This window comes from Sardina pilchardus, chromosome 5, assembly GCF_963854185.1.
Source record: "Sardina pilchardus chromosome 5, fSarPil1.1, whole genome shotgun sequence".
Taxonomy (NCBI): Eukaryota; Metazoa; Chordata; class Actinopteri; order Clupeiformes; family Clupeidae; genus Sardina; species Sardina pilchardus.
The window spans coordinates 26,877,883-26,891,647 of record NC_084998.1 but is presented as its reverse complement, the minus strand read 5'-3'; the positions used below and the strand labels follow the sequence as shown (position 1 = coordinate 26,891,647).

Here is a 13,765-nt window from a genome sequence, read left to right as displayed (position 1 = left end):
GCAGTAATTGTTTAAAGCTCTACAAGTGTATTCAAATGATAAATACAGTTATTTAGATTTAGTCTACTTAAGCAGCTTTTCTTAAAAAAAAAAAAAATCCCCAAGCTTTTCCCTTAGATCCTAGCAAGCATGCTTTACATTCTGAAATGTTACAGAACCCAGTTTTTAAAAGTGAGAAAAGCATCTCTGTATAAGGGAAACAGACCTTAACGGCACAATCTGTGATCGGTTAAAACCCAGTGGTCACTTGATGGGCCCTGTTGGTGTATCACACATTGATTGAGGGACTTGTATGGTGTGTGTTCATGATTGTGATTGTGTGATTGTAGGGTGTGTATTTATGTCAAGGCTCGTCCAGGGATGTAACTGTGCCATATTGTGAACGTTGACGTTAGGGTGATTTCGGTTTGTGTTTTGGAAAAACATCAAGGGATGTATCTGATTGGTCTGAAGCATGTAACCCCGCCCTCCCAAGGGAGCCAGCCTGTTGCTTCATCAGCATGACGTGCCCACGCCTGATCAGAACAACCCCTTAACTATTAGCACTAGGATGATTTGCTGAATAAAGCTAATTACTGCATTGAAACTATGTAAGTAATAATTGTGAATAAACAAATCTCCCAGCTCTAACATTGGAGGCGTCTTTATTGTGTGTTACTTGAAGGAGTATTTTACTGTGTTTTGCATGTGGACAGATTTGTCGGTACTCTTCCACAACAAAGTAAACCTTCCCTACCCTACCTTTCCACAACAAAAAAACCTTCTCTACCCTACCCTACTCTTCCACAAAAGGAACCCTTGAACCCCCTACCCCACTCTTCCAAAACAACAAAGGGAAGGACCTTTAATTTTTCTCTGAAATAATTTGAAACTGACAAAAGTAATTCATGTTCAGCATGGTCTATCCCTTTAATGCAAACCAGACTTTGCTTTTGGCCATGGCCTGCACCGGAGACCGGGCTTTCAGACCATTAAGAAATAGTTTTCAGGCCCCAGCTGTTGCGCGGCTGACTGGGGCACCTGCACAGTACTCCGGCGGCCCGGGTTTGCTTCCCGCCCCGTGGTCCTTTCCGGATCCCACCCCTACTCTCTCTCCCATTCGCTTCCTGTCACTCTCCACTGTCTCTGTCATTGAGGGCATAAAAAGCCCCAAAATATATATATTTGTTAAAAAAAAAGAAAGAAATAGTTTTCACTCCAGGATGCCTTAGTGTTGTAAATTCATTGTTCCATGCACAGATTCAAAGCACCCAGTGGCAGACGTGGAAAGCAGACACAAAATCATTTCAAAGTAAAAAGCTAGCAAACAGGCTTGTTGCAAGACAATTTATATAGCCTAAGAGCAATAATATCAATATTTGATTATGGATGTATTGTGTGTCTACTGCTATGTTACACAAATTAGAATCAAACCGCATAGGTTATGCTGTGGTGCAATGAAGACTACCTCAGTGACAACCTCAGATTAGTTGACTCTGATGTATACTGGGCAAATCATGAAGGTCATAGAAGATCATTTATGTTAGACAATAGACAACATACAATGCCGAGAGAGAGGCAAAACAGTTTTGTTGGACAATCAAACCAAAAATAAGTGACATGGCATTAGCTATATTGAAGTACAAACAGAAGTACACAGCATCTTGAGCTCTTTAAATACTATTAGAGGCCGATCACTAATCATTTTATTATATGATAATTACAAATGTCCTTTTATTTATTAGAAAAAATAATTTTGATTGGTCCAAGATAACAATAGGTGAGGTTACGATTGAAAAAACACTGGACCCAGAGCTTGCAAGAAAATAATCTGCCATATTGATGTTGGTGGCACTACAGCTAAAATCTAGATGATATAACACAAAACAAGCTTGTATGATTATATGAATGGTTTGGTTGTTATGAAAATATTATAGCAATACACCATACTTTTTATGGGAAAAGATTTTAGTGACTTTAGTGATTAGTGATTTTATCTGATGCATCAGGTAGGCTAAATTGGGACAAAAATAAAGCTAAAATTAAATTTTCTTTATAGACATAACACAGACTAATAAGTAAAGAAGGTATCACTTGCGGTATTTCAATTAATTTATTTATCTATTATTTATCTACCAAAAAGCTTTCCAAATTACCTGACTTCACCCAACAGAGCAGGCCTAGATACCACCATGAGATGCAGCACCTCAAAGAAAAACAATGATATTTGAGTTTTTCCCTGGTTTTTTTTTTTTTTCTGGATTAATTAAGAGATTGTAGTAATAGGGAGATACATTTATCAGACCCACGCTCCATTTCAGAGGGTGGCAGTAATGCGCCAAATGTTGTTTGAAAAAAAAAAAAAAGAATTGGTCACTTTTATTTTGGTACAGTGGTGGATAATCTTGGGCGGAAGTTGAGCTGTCTGCTCACGAACGCTGCAGGCCCTAGAAGAACACGGTTATTTTCTGAAAACAAACAGTTTATTTCGGGATTAACGTTGCAGTTCAGTAGTTAAGAAGTTATGAAGTTAGTTGAAGTGTAAAGAAATCCGTTAAATTACTGTAGTTTGACACGTCAATCGCACCCGTCTTGTATCGTAATCAGACAGCTTCACCTCTCGATTTATATAACGTGGCCCAAAGGTGAGTAGTGCTATCAGCTTAGCGAAGCTAACGTTATATAGCTAGCTTCGACTAGCTAACGTGTTAAATAACGTGAAATATGATGTGTCAGTAAAATTTTTGTATCTGGAAATGTTTCTATATAATGTTAATTTAGTTGATGTAAAATCTTATGTTGCTATACACCAGTTAACGTTAGGCTGACCGTGTGTTTACATTGAAGCAACGTTAACGTTAGCAACAGATAAACGGCCTCGCCAAAGTTAATGTTGGAGCACTGTCATATCCATAATCCAGTAAAATCATTCAGTTTGTAAACAGATGTATTTTACAGCCAATGCTATATTGTTGACATTGTCCAGAGCTCATCTTAAACGCAATTGTTAAATGGCGTAGCATACCTAGCTATCTATATATAGCTCACCGTTCCCTCATTCTTGGCTGCAGCTGCTGACATATCGTTTTTGGCTAGCATAGCGTTAGCTGCTAGCTCGTTACGTCAGTGAAATTAACCTTTTCCTTCAAGTAACGCCACTCGGCAGTTAATGTTACCTTAGTTAAAAACGTGATTTGAATGCCGGGCTATAGTGAATAAATTGATACCGTGTAACGTTATTCTGGTGTTACCTTCTGTGAAGCCTCTTCAAAACTTTCTAATTTCTCGCCCTGTGTGGTCTCCTTCAGTGGGTTGATGTTAAACCGCACCGCTTTATTCTGTTACATCCGTGCCAACCATTGAATGTTTCAGTAAGGATTGACAATTATGGATTTTGATGTATTGTTGCAATGATTGCTTGCAGTGTACATTTACGATAGGGTAGGGTGACCAGATTTCTCGGAACTAAGATTTCCTAGACACTTTGTGCGTGACCACGTTTAACGTGAACATGTGGCTGGTCAGACAGACACAGGCAATTTTGAAAACTTATTCGGGATTCACCCTTGGGATATTAAAGACTGTTATGTAAATGCAGAAGTTCTGCGCACTTTCAGTCAGAGGAGGCCTGCACTGTGGCTAAAAACATAGATAGTCCGTTGTTTGTCGGGGTTGTTGTTTGTGGCAATTTTACAACTTTGGTGCTAGAGGGTTAAAGTCAGCAATAAGTCCATGGGGTCAGTACCAAATGTAGTCAAGGAAAACCAAGAGCAAAGGTTAAGTGACTCACACAGAAGACAAAAGAAAAACAGCACTGCACAGTAAAATGCAATCTGACATGATTAAGATCACATGTTGAGTTTTCTCTCTTAATGTGATCAATAAAAGGTCCCCAGAAGGTGGTTGTCAGGCAGAGTATTCTGCAGCTCTTCAAGGTATCAGACATTTTTTAAAGCAAGGTGGATAGACCCTAATAGCCAAAAAGGGGATAACTCTTTTGGCTATGCCTATAGACAGCAAAAGGGCTTTGCTGTTATGCTAGTCTTTCTTGACTGGAATGTTGGCAGTGGTGAAACCAGTGTGTGTGTGTTTGTGTTTGTTTCTGCCCCTCAAAAGTCTCTCTTTTCAACAGAGGGGGCATATCTGAAGCTGCGACATGGTGAGACCACGTACAGGATCACCTCGGATGAAGCACAGGTTAAGCCTCCGTCCTCTTTCGCTTTTGCTTTCTCTTTCTCTCTTACATCCGCTCCCTCTGTTTTCAGATTTATCTTCCTCATTCTAACATTAGACTGTGTTTGAGCTGTACATTGAAAAAGTGTGCCATTATAAATGACTGTTTCCTTGTCTTGGAAAAAGTTTTTGGATTTCTGGTTGACATACTGTACATTTGTGTGGTGAGGCATGCAATAGATTATAGAGTTGAGAGGAATCTAATCAGTCCAATTGAATGTTCATGGCAAATTTGAAGAATGTGCCTTGAGGGGTTCTGAGGATATCATGCCCACGAGATCGGAAAGGATAGAAAGACAGGCGAGTGTATGCATGTAGGCTAATGCCACTGCCCATGGCTATTGCTGGTCGGATTTGTGGCTTGTGCTACAAATCTAACAACTTCAGTTGCACCACTTTGGTTATGATGTGTTGATGTGATCATGGAATGATACATCTCTTTCCGGCTCCAACGGCTTTCAGAGCCGCTCGTTATTTCTCCATCGATAGCAAAAATAAACTATGTTTTCCACTATTCAAAGTATCCTTTAAGAAAACTGTCATCTTTCTACGCACTTGTCGCCTCAACCTAGTAATACAACTTTGCAAAAGCCTGAACGATACCCCTGACTGTAACATCTAGCTGCACAGCTTCAGTAATTACTCTGTTAAAGTTAGGGCTTTTGTGTTACTAACTATCACTAACATGGAGGTGATGTTGAAGGTTTACATGTTGCGAAAACAAGTTGGTTGTGCTAGTAAAAGCTTGTAAGATAGTAAATGTTTTTTGACAAAAAAAGCTGTTGGGCCTGTGACGTCTTAATGACGGACTTAACAACCAAATGCTATGAGTAAAGAAGACTAAATAAATATATTGCTTTATATTCAACAGGTAAGGGTTGATGCCATTGCAAACAATATTGAGGCTATGGCAGGAAACAGTTCAGTGGATACTAGACAGCAGTGTTTCCTACTATATTAGAATCAATATTTCTAATTAGAAAAAAAAAATCCAATTATGTTTTCATGACATGATGCAGATATAACTGTTGCTTTATTACAATTACTATTACATGCTGTGCTGTATGATGTGGGCTGACTTAACTGCATTTGGAACAGATGTCTTTCTGTGCGGCTTGGGTTCGTCTCAGTTACTTCAACCCATTGGAACATCTTGTCGGTTACATCCTGCCTGTGCTAAACAGTGAAGTGGGTTTATCGATGGATATGAAATAGTGAAGATTGTGAAGTGGTTGTCCGTCAGTGCAAATGCTATGATGCTATATAAAGTCTGTAGCCTTTCTTTGATAACAAACCCTGATGTGTTATACTTGTGTTTCTCACTAGATCCTACATGAGTGACTACGGTCCTCAGAATGGTGGAGAACAACCCCGGCCCTTCCGTAGTGGTAGAGGGGGCGGTCCTGGAAAGGCTCCTCCCAGTTGGAGAGAGGCCCCTAATAGGGGCCGCAAAGCCCCCTACCCAGACAGACCGTCAGCGCCATGGCAACAGAAGAGCCCCCAGGGCCGGGACCGTGGACAGTCTTCCTGGCAGTCCAAGAACCAGGAGAGTTACATGGGATACGCTTCCCAGCCCTCCGACAGCCACCGTCACTATGGAGACCCAGCACACAGGCCAGGCCCTGCCCAACGCAGACCTTCGCCCCACGAACCCGTCTCGGGTCGATCACACCACAGGCAGTATGACGGAGGACCTCGAAGGTTTGAGTCCCGTCCCCCGATTCCAGACCACCGGAGCCACAAGCAGGTCCATCCACAGCCCCCCCATCACAGGAGTCCCTTCCGGCCCCCTGCCAGACAGGAGGAGCGGCCCTGGGGCAGGTCCCAGTCTCCCAGCTACCCCTCCCGGCCTCCGCCCAAACCCCAGCATGTCAGCCAGGCAGGAGACAGAGGCCGTGGCAGGGGCAGGGGTCGGCGAGGCCGTGGTTCTGGAAACGGCTGTGGTAGGGAGACTTTCTGGGGTGAGAGAGGCCCAGACAGGGGCCACCCCTACACCAGCACGAGACCCCACCACCCTCAGCCCCGGAATGGCGAGGGCCGTTGTCCGTCTGACTCCCCCTTGAGAAAAGAGCGAGATTTTCACAGCCGAGAGAGGTACCAGAGTCCTCAAGTTGTGGTGCAAGCTGGGTAATCAAAGCAAGTCCAAATTAAGGGGCGCAATACTCAAGCCTGTGCCGAAAGATGGTGTTGACGAATTAAGAAAGAGAGGAGGCACAATGTGAAAGTGGGAGGTGGATAAAATATAGAAAAATATTCACTGTGCAGGAATTGGGAAGATATATCCTCTTATTCATTCCCAAAGCTCCATAGTCATGGCTATGCTGAAGTATATGCTTCATTTCTAAAGCTGTTCCTCAAGAAGATGAGATGTTAACCCTCAATGGAGCAGTTCATGACCCATAAGCAAAAGCAGAGAAATAAGAAAGGATGGCCCTTTGCTGCTTTGATGAAGTCATTTGATGTTAGGATGCTTTCAGGAAATGGAGTATGAAGCTTTACTCTAGTTAAAGGGATCGTAGCTGTCCCCTATCGTCATGGTAATGCAGTAAACCAGTGGGAAGTGTGGAAGGCAGGCTGGGCCTTACCCTCTGTGTTAATGATAACTGTAACCCCCCCTCTCCCATTTATTGATTGTTTTGTTTGTAATGGATGTGCAGGTGGTCTTCATCCACTGGAAGGGATTGCAACGAGAGGAGAAGCCGAGAGAGGGAGCGGATGGGGTCAGGCCGCCATGGTAACGAGCCAGAGCACTGGCCGCCCCCTAACCCCTCTCAGTACAGGCCCCCACCACACACGCCCTCATGGAAAGCTGGACCACCTCCTGGGCCTCATCCCTCAAAGCCATCAGCTGCACGGAGATTCCAGAACCACCAGCCCCCGAGAGGCCCTGACCGAGGAAGCTCTGGCTACAAGCGGAAGTATCCAGAAATCCTGGAACAGCCACGCCTACCCCCACCTCTTTTCAAGCATTTTCGACGGGAGCCATCAGTGGCCCCTCCTCCCAGAGGCTTTGGGGGGCGTGGCTTGTCTTTACGTGACAAGAGCCGTCTGCTGAAAAACCGGAAATTCCGTGAGGAGTCCGTTGCCCGTTTTAGGATGATGCCCCCTCCTCCTCCCCCTTCCACAAGAGGGCGCCCTGGCCCATTCCAGAACCGCATGCCCTACAGACCGCCGTTTCCCCGGCACCAGACAGCAGGAGGACATCATGAGGCTGCCCCAGAGAGGAAGTTTCCCAAAAGATCAAGCCCTTCCAGGAAATCCAGCTCCGATCACAGCCCAGACCCTGAGAACCCTGTGTCTGATGGCGATCAAGATCAGCACAGATCACCCCAATACCGGCGATCCTCCAGCCGGCACAGGTATGGTATCCCTCCCTACCCTCCACCTTAACAGCTAACAGACCACACCTTTGGCCTTGTTCCAAATCCTACCGATGGCCACATCATGCTAATAGGCTCCTGTTCTGCTATCTGAGTATCTAATTACCGGCCTACGGCAAACAACAAAAGTGCTGGCTACTGTTAAGTGTCAGAGACGTCGCCGTTTACAGCTGTAAGAGGCTGGTGAAGTAAAGGGACGAAAACTGAGTAATGAGAAAAACAGACCAGATTTTTTTGAGCGATAAGTGGTGAAGCATGGTGATAACCAGCAGATTTGAAGAGGGAGAGAGATCACTCGTTTCACCCCAACCCAGAAGTCGATCTACAGGGTCATCAGCAGATTTCATCCAGGAATGCCTTTCTCCAACTGAGATCAGGGTGAATTGTTTGATCCTGCATACACACAATGTATCAATCACACTCCGGTGACTGCAAGCTCAGAAGCTGTTCTATGTACCCGTGTGACAAACTCCGGGACTGGGATGTGGTCACCAGTGTCACTGAAATTCTGATGTTGCCTGTTCATCTGTTAAGTAACTGCGTGAGATGCTATCGAAAGACTCCCCACCCAGTGGCCCCCACCCAACCTCAACACCGTCCGAGCTTTGGAGGACATTGGCTGTCAAGATTGCAAGGAAAGAAAGTATATCAACGGATGAAGAATCTGAAGAACCAATTCAGTGGCGTTGAGAATTAAGTTCGGTCTTCAACTACACCTGTAAGAAGTTCAAGAACAGCACTAGGCTTTGGTTAGGCTATTGGACCTCTACACCTGGAAAACTGCCCCTGTCATTCAGTCAGAATGGTGGCGCCAGTTAGAAGTACCAAGAACACTTGGCTATTTTTTGACTGTGAGGTACCCTTCGTCATAATGTAGCTTAACACCTGACTATCCCTTTGCCATGTTGTAACTTAACACCTGGCCGACCATTAAGCCCCCTTTGCCATATTAATATATCTGAACAGCTGAAACATGAAAATTGAATCGAGCAAAAGCTGCATGCAAGATGGTTCTCGAAGTCTGAAGACTATATGATCCAATTCTACCTCAGTGGCTCGGATGTTCTGCAGCAAGCCCTGATGGACCCCACTGATACCCAAAGTCAATAGCATTGGTATTTTCAGTACATCTGATTCATGACTTGTGATTTTTTTGCTGAGTAAAGTACAGTAGCAAGAAGATCACTGTGGGCCACTGTAGACATGTGTCATGTAATATAATGTACTACCAAGACCAAGTTTCAGTACGGCTGGTATTTTATGAACAGATAGAGGAATTGAATACGTGCCATTCCATTTAAGCCCACCTGTCTCCTTCTGATTGTGCTAAATTAGCATAAGGCGCCTTCTCTATTCAGAAAAGGGGAAGGCCCATGCAGAAAATTGCCTATTGCATATCTGTACCAGAAGAACCTGTGAAGACTGAAGAATTAAACTTCTTCCACCTCACACACCTGATCTGGTGCCACCACATTTTCTGAATCTGTCGTTTCTGCTACTCAAGTAACTGTGACCATTTCGACTGTGGATCCTCACCTGCTCCTGTGTCTTCAAGCAATCAATCCAAGATGGCACTTACACCAAATGCCAAGATTGAAGTTGACCAGAGTGCTGTGAAACAGACCACTTCATTTAACTTCATATCAGTAGAACAAAGTGGTTAGAAGCTAATGAAGATTTTAATCAAACTCATGCTGGCAGAGAATTGCATGGAGGCCTTACATGGAGAACCTTGCAGAGAGTGAAGTCAAGACTCACTACACAATGGGCAAATCAGAATCCAGATGATCAGTAACCTAGACAATGGGTAAATGAGAACATCATCAAGTTATCCCGTGTAGCAACTCCAAAATAAACGGTAAATCAGAACCTAGACAATGGGTAAATCCGAACATCATCAACGTATCCCATGTAGCGACTACCAAACAAACGGTAAATCAGAACCGAGACAAATCCGAACATCATCAACGTATCCCGTGTAGCGACTACCAAACAAACGGTAAATCAGAACCGAGACAAATCCGAACATCATCAACGTATCCCGTGTAGCGACTACCAAACAAACGGTAAATCAGAACCGAGACAAATCCGAAAATCATCAACGTATCCCGTGTAGCGACTACCAAACAAACGGTAAATCAGAACCGAGACAATGGGTAAATCATCAAGGTATCGCATGAAATGACACCCAGACAACGGGTGAATCAGAACCTAGACAGTGAGTGGGTAAATCAAAAAGTCATCAGTGTAACCCATGCAGCTACTATCAGGTGATGAAGAAATCAGAACATCAACAATGTTTCCCATGCAGGGACATGAAGTCTTCTGAAGGGACATCTGCCTTGGGAGTCAAGATTTTATGATCCCTTTCGCTACGAGGCATATTGAGAATGGACTAACTCAGAGTTACGGTTACTGCCCTATACAAACGGCACAACACCCTGTTGGCCAGGATATATGTTTAAAGTACCATTGAGATGAAGTACCTGCAAGTTTAACCAAAAATCGGAGGATGAAGTTTCTTGTCCCCAATCTGACCACTGCCTCTCTGAAGGAACAAGAGAAACGATGGATGGATGGATAAGGAATAGGCTAGTTTGGAACCAGCTCACCACCCAATAACCCTACCTTGCCCGAAGGTGTCTAGTCAGACATACAAAAGTCCCAGAGGTCTTTGAAAGCTAGATAACTCGCAAGATGCATTTTTCCTGAAAAAAGGGATCGATTAAGTTCATCTGCCTTGGCTACATTTTTTTTGCAAGACCAGAGGTTACTCACAAAAACACACAACCTTGACAGCCCCTCCCCCCTTTGATGTACTGTCATAATGATACAGAGCTTGGAGTTTGGAGTTGTTTGGTGTAAGTATTTGTAAAAAAAAAAAAAAAAAACACTCATTGGTTGTCCTTTTGTAGTGTCGGAGAGCCTTTTAAAAGATGAGATGCTATAGAAAACATGTTGTGTGTCTGCCTAAACAGACAACTTTCAAAAGTATAGATTGCAAATGTAAAGACTGGTAGTTTTGAATTATTCAAATCTACAGAGCAAGAGTTTAGAAAATTGACTGCTGTCCCACCCTTATAGTTTCACGCCTACACGTTTTTTGAAAAGTTATCCAAACTGTTGAACATACCCTCCAACACCCTCATCATAGTTATTCTATTCCCTTTATCCTGTAAAAAGCCACCTTTTCGTTCTGCTCAGTTATGTGTGAAGTTGGGTGTTAATGAAAGGTTTTCTTGTTGTCTGGCTATTTTGTGACTCCATTTTCTGTGGAACTGTATATCCACTTAGCCCAATCCCATTGGATCAGCATCTTCCGAGTGATCTGGTGGTGGTGTCGCATTGGCAAGCTGAGAATGACGGGGATTGCGATGACCAGGGAGACGCTAAAGAGACTTCGGATATGCAGAGTGACCTCATCAGTGCTCCACAGGAGCCACCACCTGAGGCCACTGCCCCAGCACAGGATCAGAGTCTCCAAAACAAGAGGTAGGTGCTAAGCCCAGCGGAGTGAGGAGTTAAAGCGTAACTCACCAAATTGCGAGAATGTACCCACGTTTTTTGTGAATGTACCCGAGTCAAACTTAATCTTTCTTTTTAGTAAACTATCTAACACAAACAATGTTCTCAATACTTGAGTTCATGTGTAGAGACACTGATGATACTTGAGATGATGTGTTGAGCCTTCTTAGTCCTTTAAAAATAGTGATCTTGACGCAATCGTGTCAAAAGGTGATAGCTAGTGATGATAATTTTGATTTAGTTTGAAAATAAATATACAATGCTCGTTAATCAAGCACTAACAACAGTTAATAACAGTAGTGCTTGGATCTTGCATACCATCCTGAGGGCCAGAAAACTTGTTTAGCTGGTTAAGGTAGAAGATGGATTCAGCAGGTTCAGGCACCGTATAATCTTGTCAAACTCATTTCATTTTCGTCATACGTCTCTTGCAGGCTTGTCAGACGACCACTTATGAGTCTGAAGACTGTTAGACCTCTGAGGAAGTTTGGACAGTTGGTGAGTAAAGCCTAGATTATGCTCCCTCTTCACACTAAAATGGAAATATCCATTTCATACACTGATTCGCTTCATCTGTATATGTAAGCTTGAAATGAACGGACCAAAAATGGATGGGATGAATGCATAGAAAGAAGACTATCATTATGTTTGTAATGGTGGGCATAAATGATCCTTACACACACACACGCACATACTAAATCAATATTAGGAATTAGCCATATGTCCATGGCTAGGCATGGCGTTTCTACTTTTCAAGGATGAATTTACACCAATGCACAAATGTTTTTAAATCATGACGATACTGAACATGATTTTCTTTTTTGACTAAAAATTGTAAACCACCTTGATTTGTTACCGTAAACAACTTTTTGCAGTGGCCATGTTGACTTTGTTGTCCATTTGTTTATCCATTCAGCAGGCTGTTGTGGCCTCGAGGCGCAGCCACAGCATAGTCTCTAAGTACCGCCTCCTGCGTCAGAGGGCTCCACCCGTGCCTGCGCCTCCGCCTGCCCCCGCGCCTGCTCCTGTCAGCCAATCACAGCAGAGCACCAGCCACCGGCGCTGGTGATCTCTCACGGTGCTATATAGGTGAGTCTCCTACTCCGATGTCCACTTGATGGAAATGTGGTGACAATTTTGTTTTTTTACTATTTTGTCCACATACAGTACAAACTTCACTTGCTTCCTCTATTTTGCAGATTGTGACAAGTTGTTGTGTATGAGTATTTGTGAATGATTTTCTTAAATTATATATGTTTGTTTTACAGTTGGCTTTCAGAAGACACTTTTCCTTTCTTGGATACACACTGTTCGTTGCTGGAGAGATTGAAAATCCTTTTCTTTTTAGAAGAGGATGAAGGTTTTTTTTTTTCTTTTTTTTTCCATTAATAAAGAGTTGTCGATTATCTGTCCTTCTGGTAATTTGATGTATATTCACAAATGCCCCATCATTCAAACGGACAGGATTCTGAAATTTGATTGTGGAACTTTGGCTGTTAAAGTTTGTTTGACTACATGTTTTTTTTTTTTTGTGAACATACTGAAAATGTTGTGATGGGAAATGGTTTGGCTGCTAAACGTTAATCTCTTTTAGTATTCTTACAGAGTGATTTTATTTATTTGGCGTTTAAAAAGCATTTTGTCTGCCTAACAGTATTGGCATGTGATTTTTTAAAAAAATTTTTTTTACTTTATTTGGAAACAAATTTGGGTATTTCAGTTATTTTTGTGAAGGTTTTGCAGAACAATTTGACTTATGTACAGTTATTTAAATTACTACTTTATCAACAGATTGCCATTTGTACTATTGGGACATAAATATGATCACATGCAATTGTATAAAAAGAAAAAAAGCTATAAAAATGTATAATTTATCGTAAAAATGTCTTTATCCATGAAGCAGAAATGATACATGTGCAGGTTTTGATTAAACCATACATCATGGAGATTGATCTGGCATTCTTATCCTGGTAACTCTCCCTCCAGTTTTGTCCCTGATTAGGTTATGAGAACTTTCTTTTAACTGCTGCTGTTTTACAATCACTATTGCAAAAAGCTTTTTTTCTGTCCCATTTAAGCAATTTCATAATTGTCTTCCTTTTTGTCAAAGAAAACCATGTAAAAACTGTCAGGATGTAAGACGTTTTGTCTATATGTACATATATATACTAAATTCATACACATGCATAGTATGGTTGCAGGACTGTCCTTTTTAAAGTTTTGTTCAGTACTGTTGTACAAAAAGGCTGTAAGAAGATAAGCAATCTTTTTTTTTTTTTTTATTGCCTAAAGCAGATTTTGCAATAAATGATTTTGTTTTGCAGTGGTTGGTCTTTGATATTAGCATGAGGTTATCTGGTAAGTCAGTTAGTCATAACCTACACTGTAAGTCAGTGGTGCTCACCTGGTCTGGCTTTGGGACACCCAGTTTCCTGCAGTCATCAATATCTGCGGAATTCAAAGCAAGCTGATTTATTTCTAGGAAATACTCACAGACCTACAGTGTCATTGTAACCTTAATATTAGTAAGCAAGTTTAATTTGTATTAGCACATTTCATACCAAAGTGCTTCACAGGTAAAAAGACAAAGATTAACCCTAACCTCACAATGGCTGTTAAAAGCGAGCCTGAAAAATTAGGTTTTTAGA

The 13,765-nt window shown here is 42.3% G+C and overlaps 1 protein-coding gene across 2 annotated transcripts; it reads left to right on the top strand.

The window, feature by feature from the left end:
- Window positions 1–2,370: 2,370 nt before the first annotated feature.
- On the top strand, window positions 2,371–13,440 carry si:ch211-114c12.2 (uncharacterized protein LOC336578 homolog). Of its 2 annotated transcripts, XM_062537141.1 has the most exons (8): window positions 2,373–2,624; window positions 4,112–4,176; window positions 5,539–6,306; window positions 6,870–7,571; window positions 10,887–11,084; window positions 11,552–11,615; window positions 12,034–12,206; window positions 12,386–13,440. In XM_062537141.1, exons 2-7 carry the CDS (start codon window positions 4,136–4,138, stop codon window positions 12,184–12,186), a joined length of 1,926 nt encoding a protein of 641 aa, XP_062393125.1. In that variant the 5' UTR covers window positions 2,373–2,624; window positions 4,112–4,135; the 3' UTR covers window positions 12,187–12,206; window positions 12,386–13,440. The 2 variants fall into 2 exon arrangements, 1 of the variants encoding a protein (XP_062393125.1); XR_009939238.1 differs by lacking the exons at window positions 11,552–11,615; window positions 12,034–12,206; window positions 12,386–13,440 and having other exon boundaries at window positions 2,371–2,624; window positions 6,870–10,453; window positions 10,887–11,025.
- Window positions 13,441–13,765: the final 325 nt, after the last annotated feature.

What these genes read in the sequence shown, in the direction of transcription:
- si:ch211-114c12.2 (XM_062537141.1), top strand. Translation starts at nt 4,136, where the DNA reads ATGGTGAGACCACGTACAGGATCACCTCGGATGAAGCACAG. An exon ending in GATTTTCACAGCCGAGAGAG is followed by an intron (nt 6,307 to 6,869) that starts GTACCAGAGTCC and finishes ATGGATGTGCAG; the next exon opens with GTGGTCTTCATCCACTGGAA. An exon ending in TGAGGAAGTTTGGACAGTTG is followed by an intron (nt 11,616 to 12,033) that starts GTGAGTAAAGCC and finishes TTATCCATTCAG; the next exon opens with CAGGCTGTTGTGGCCTCGAG.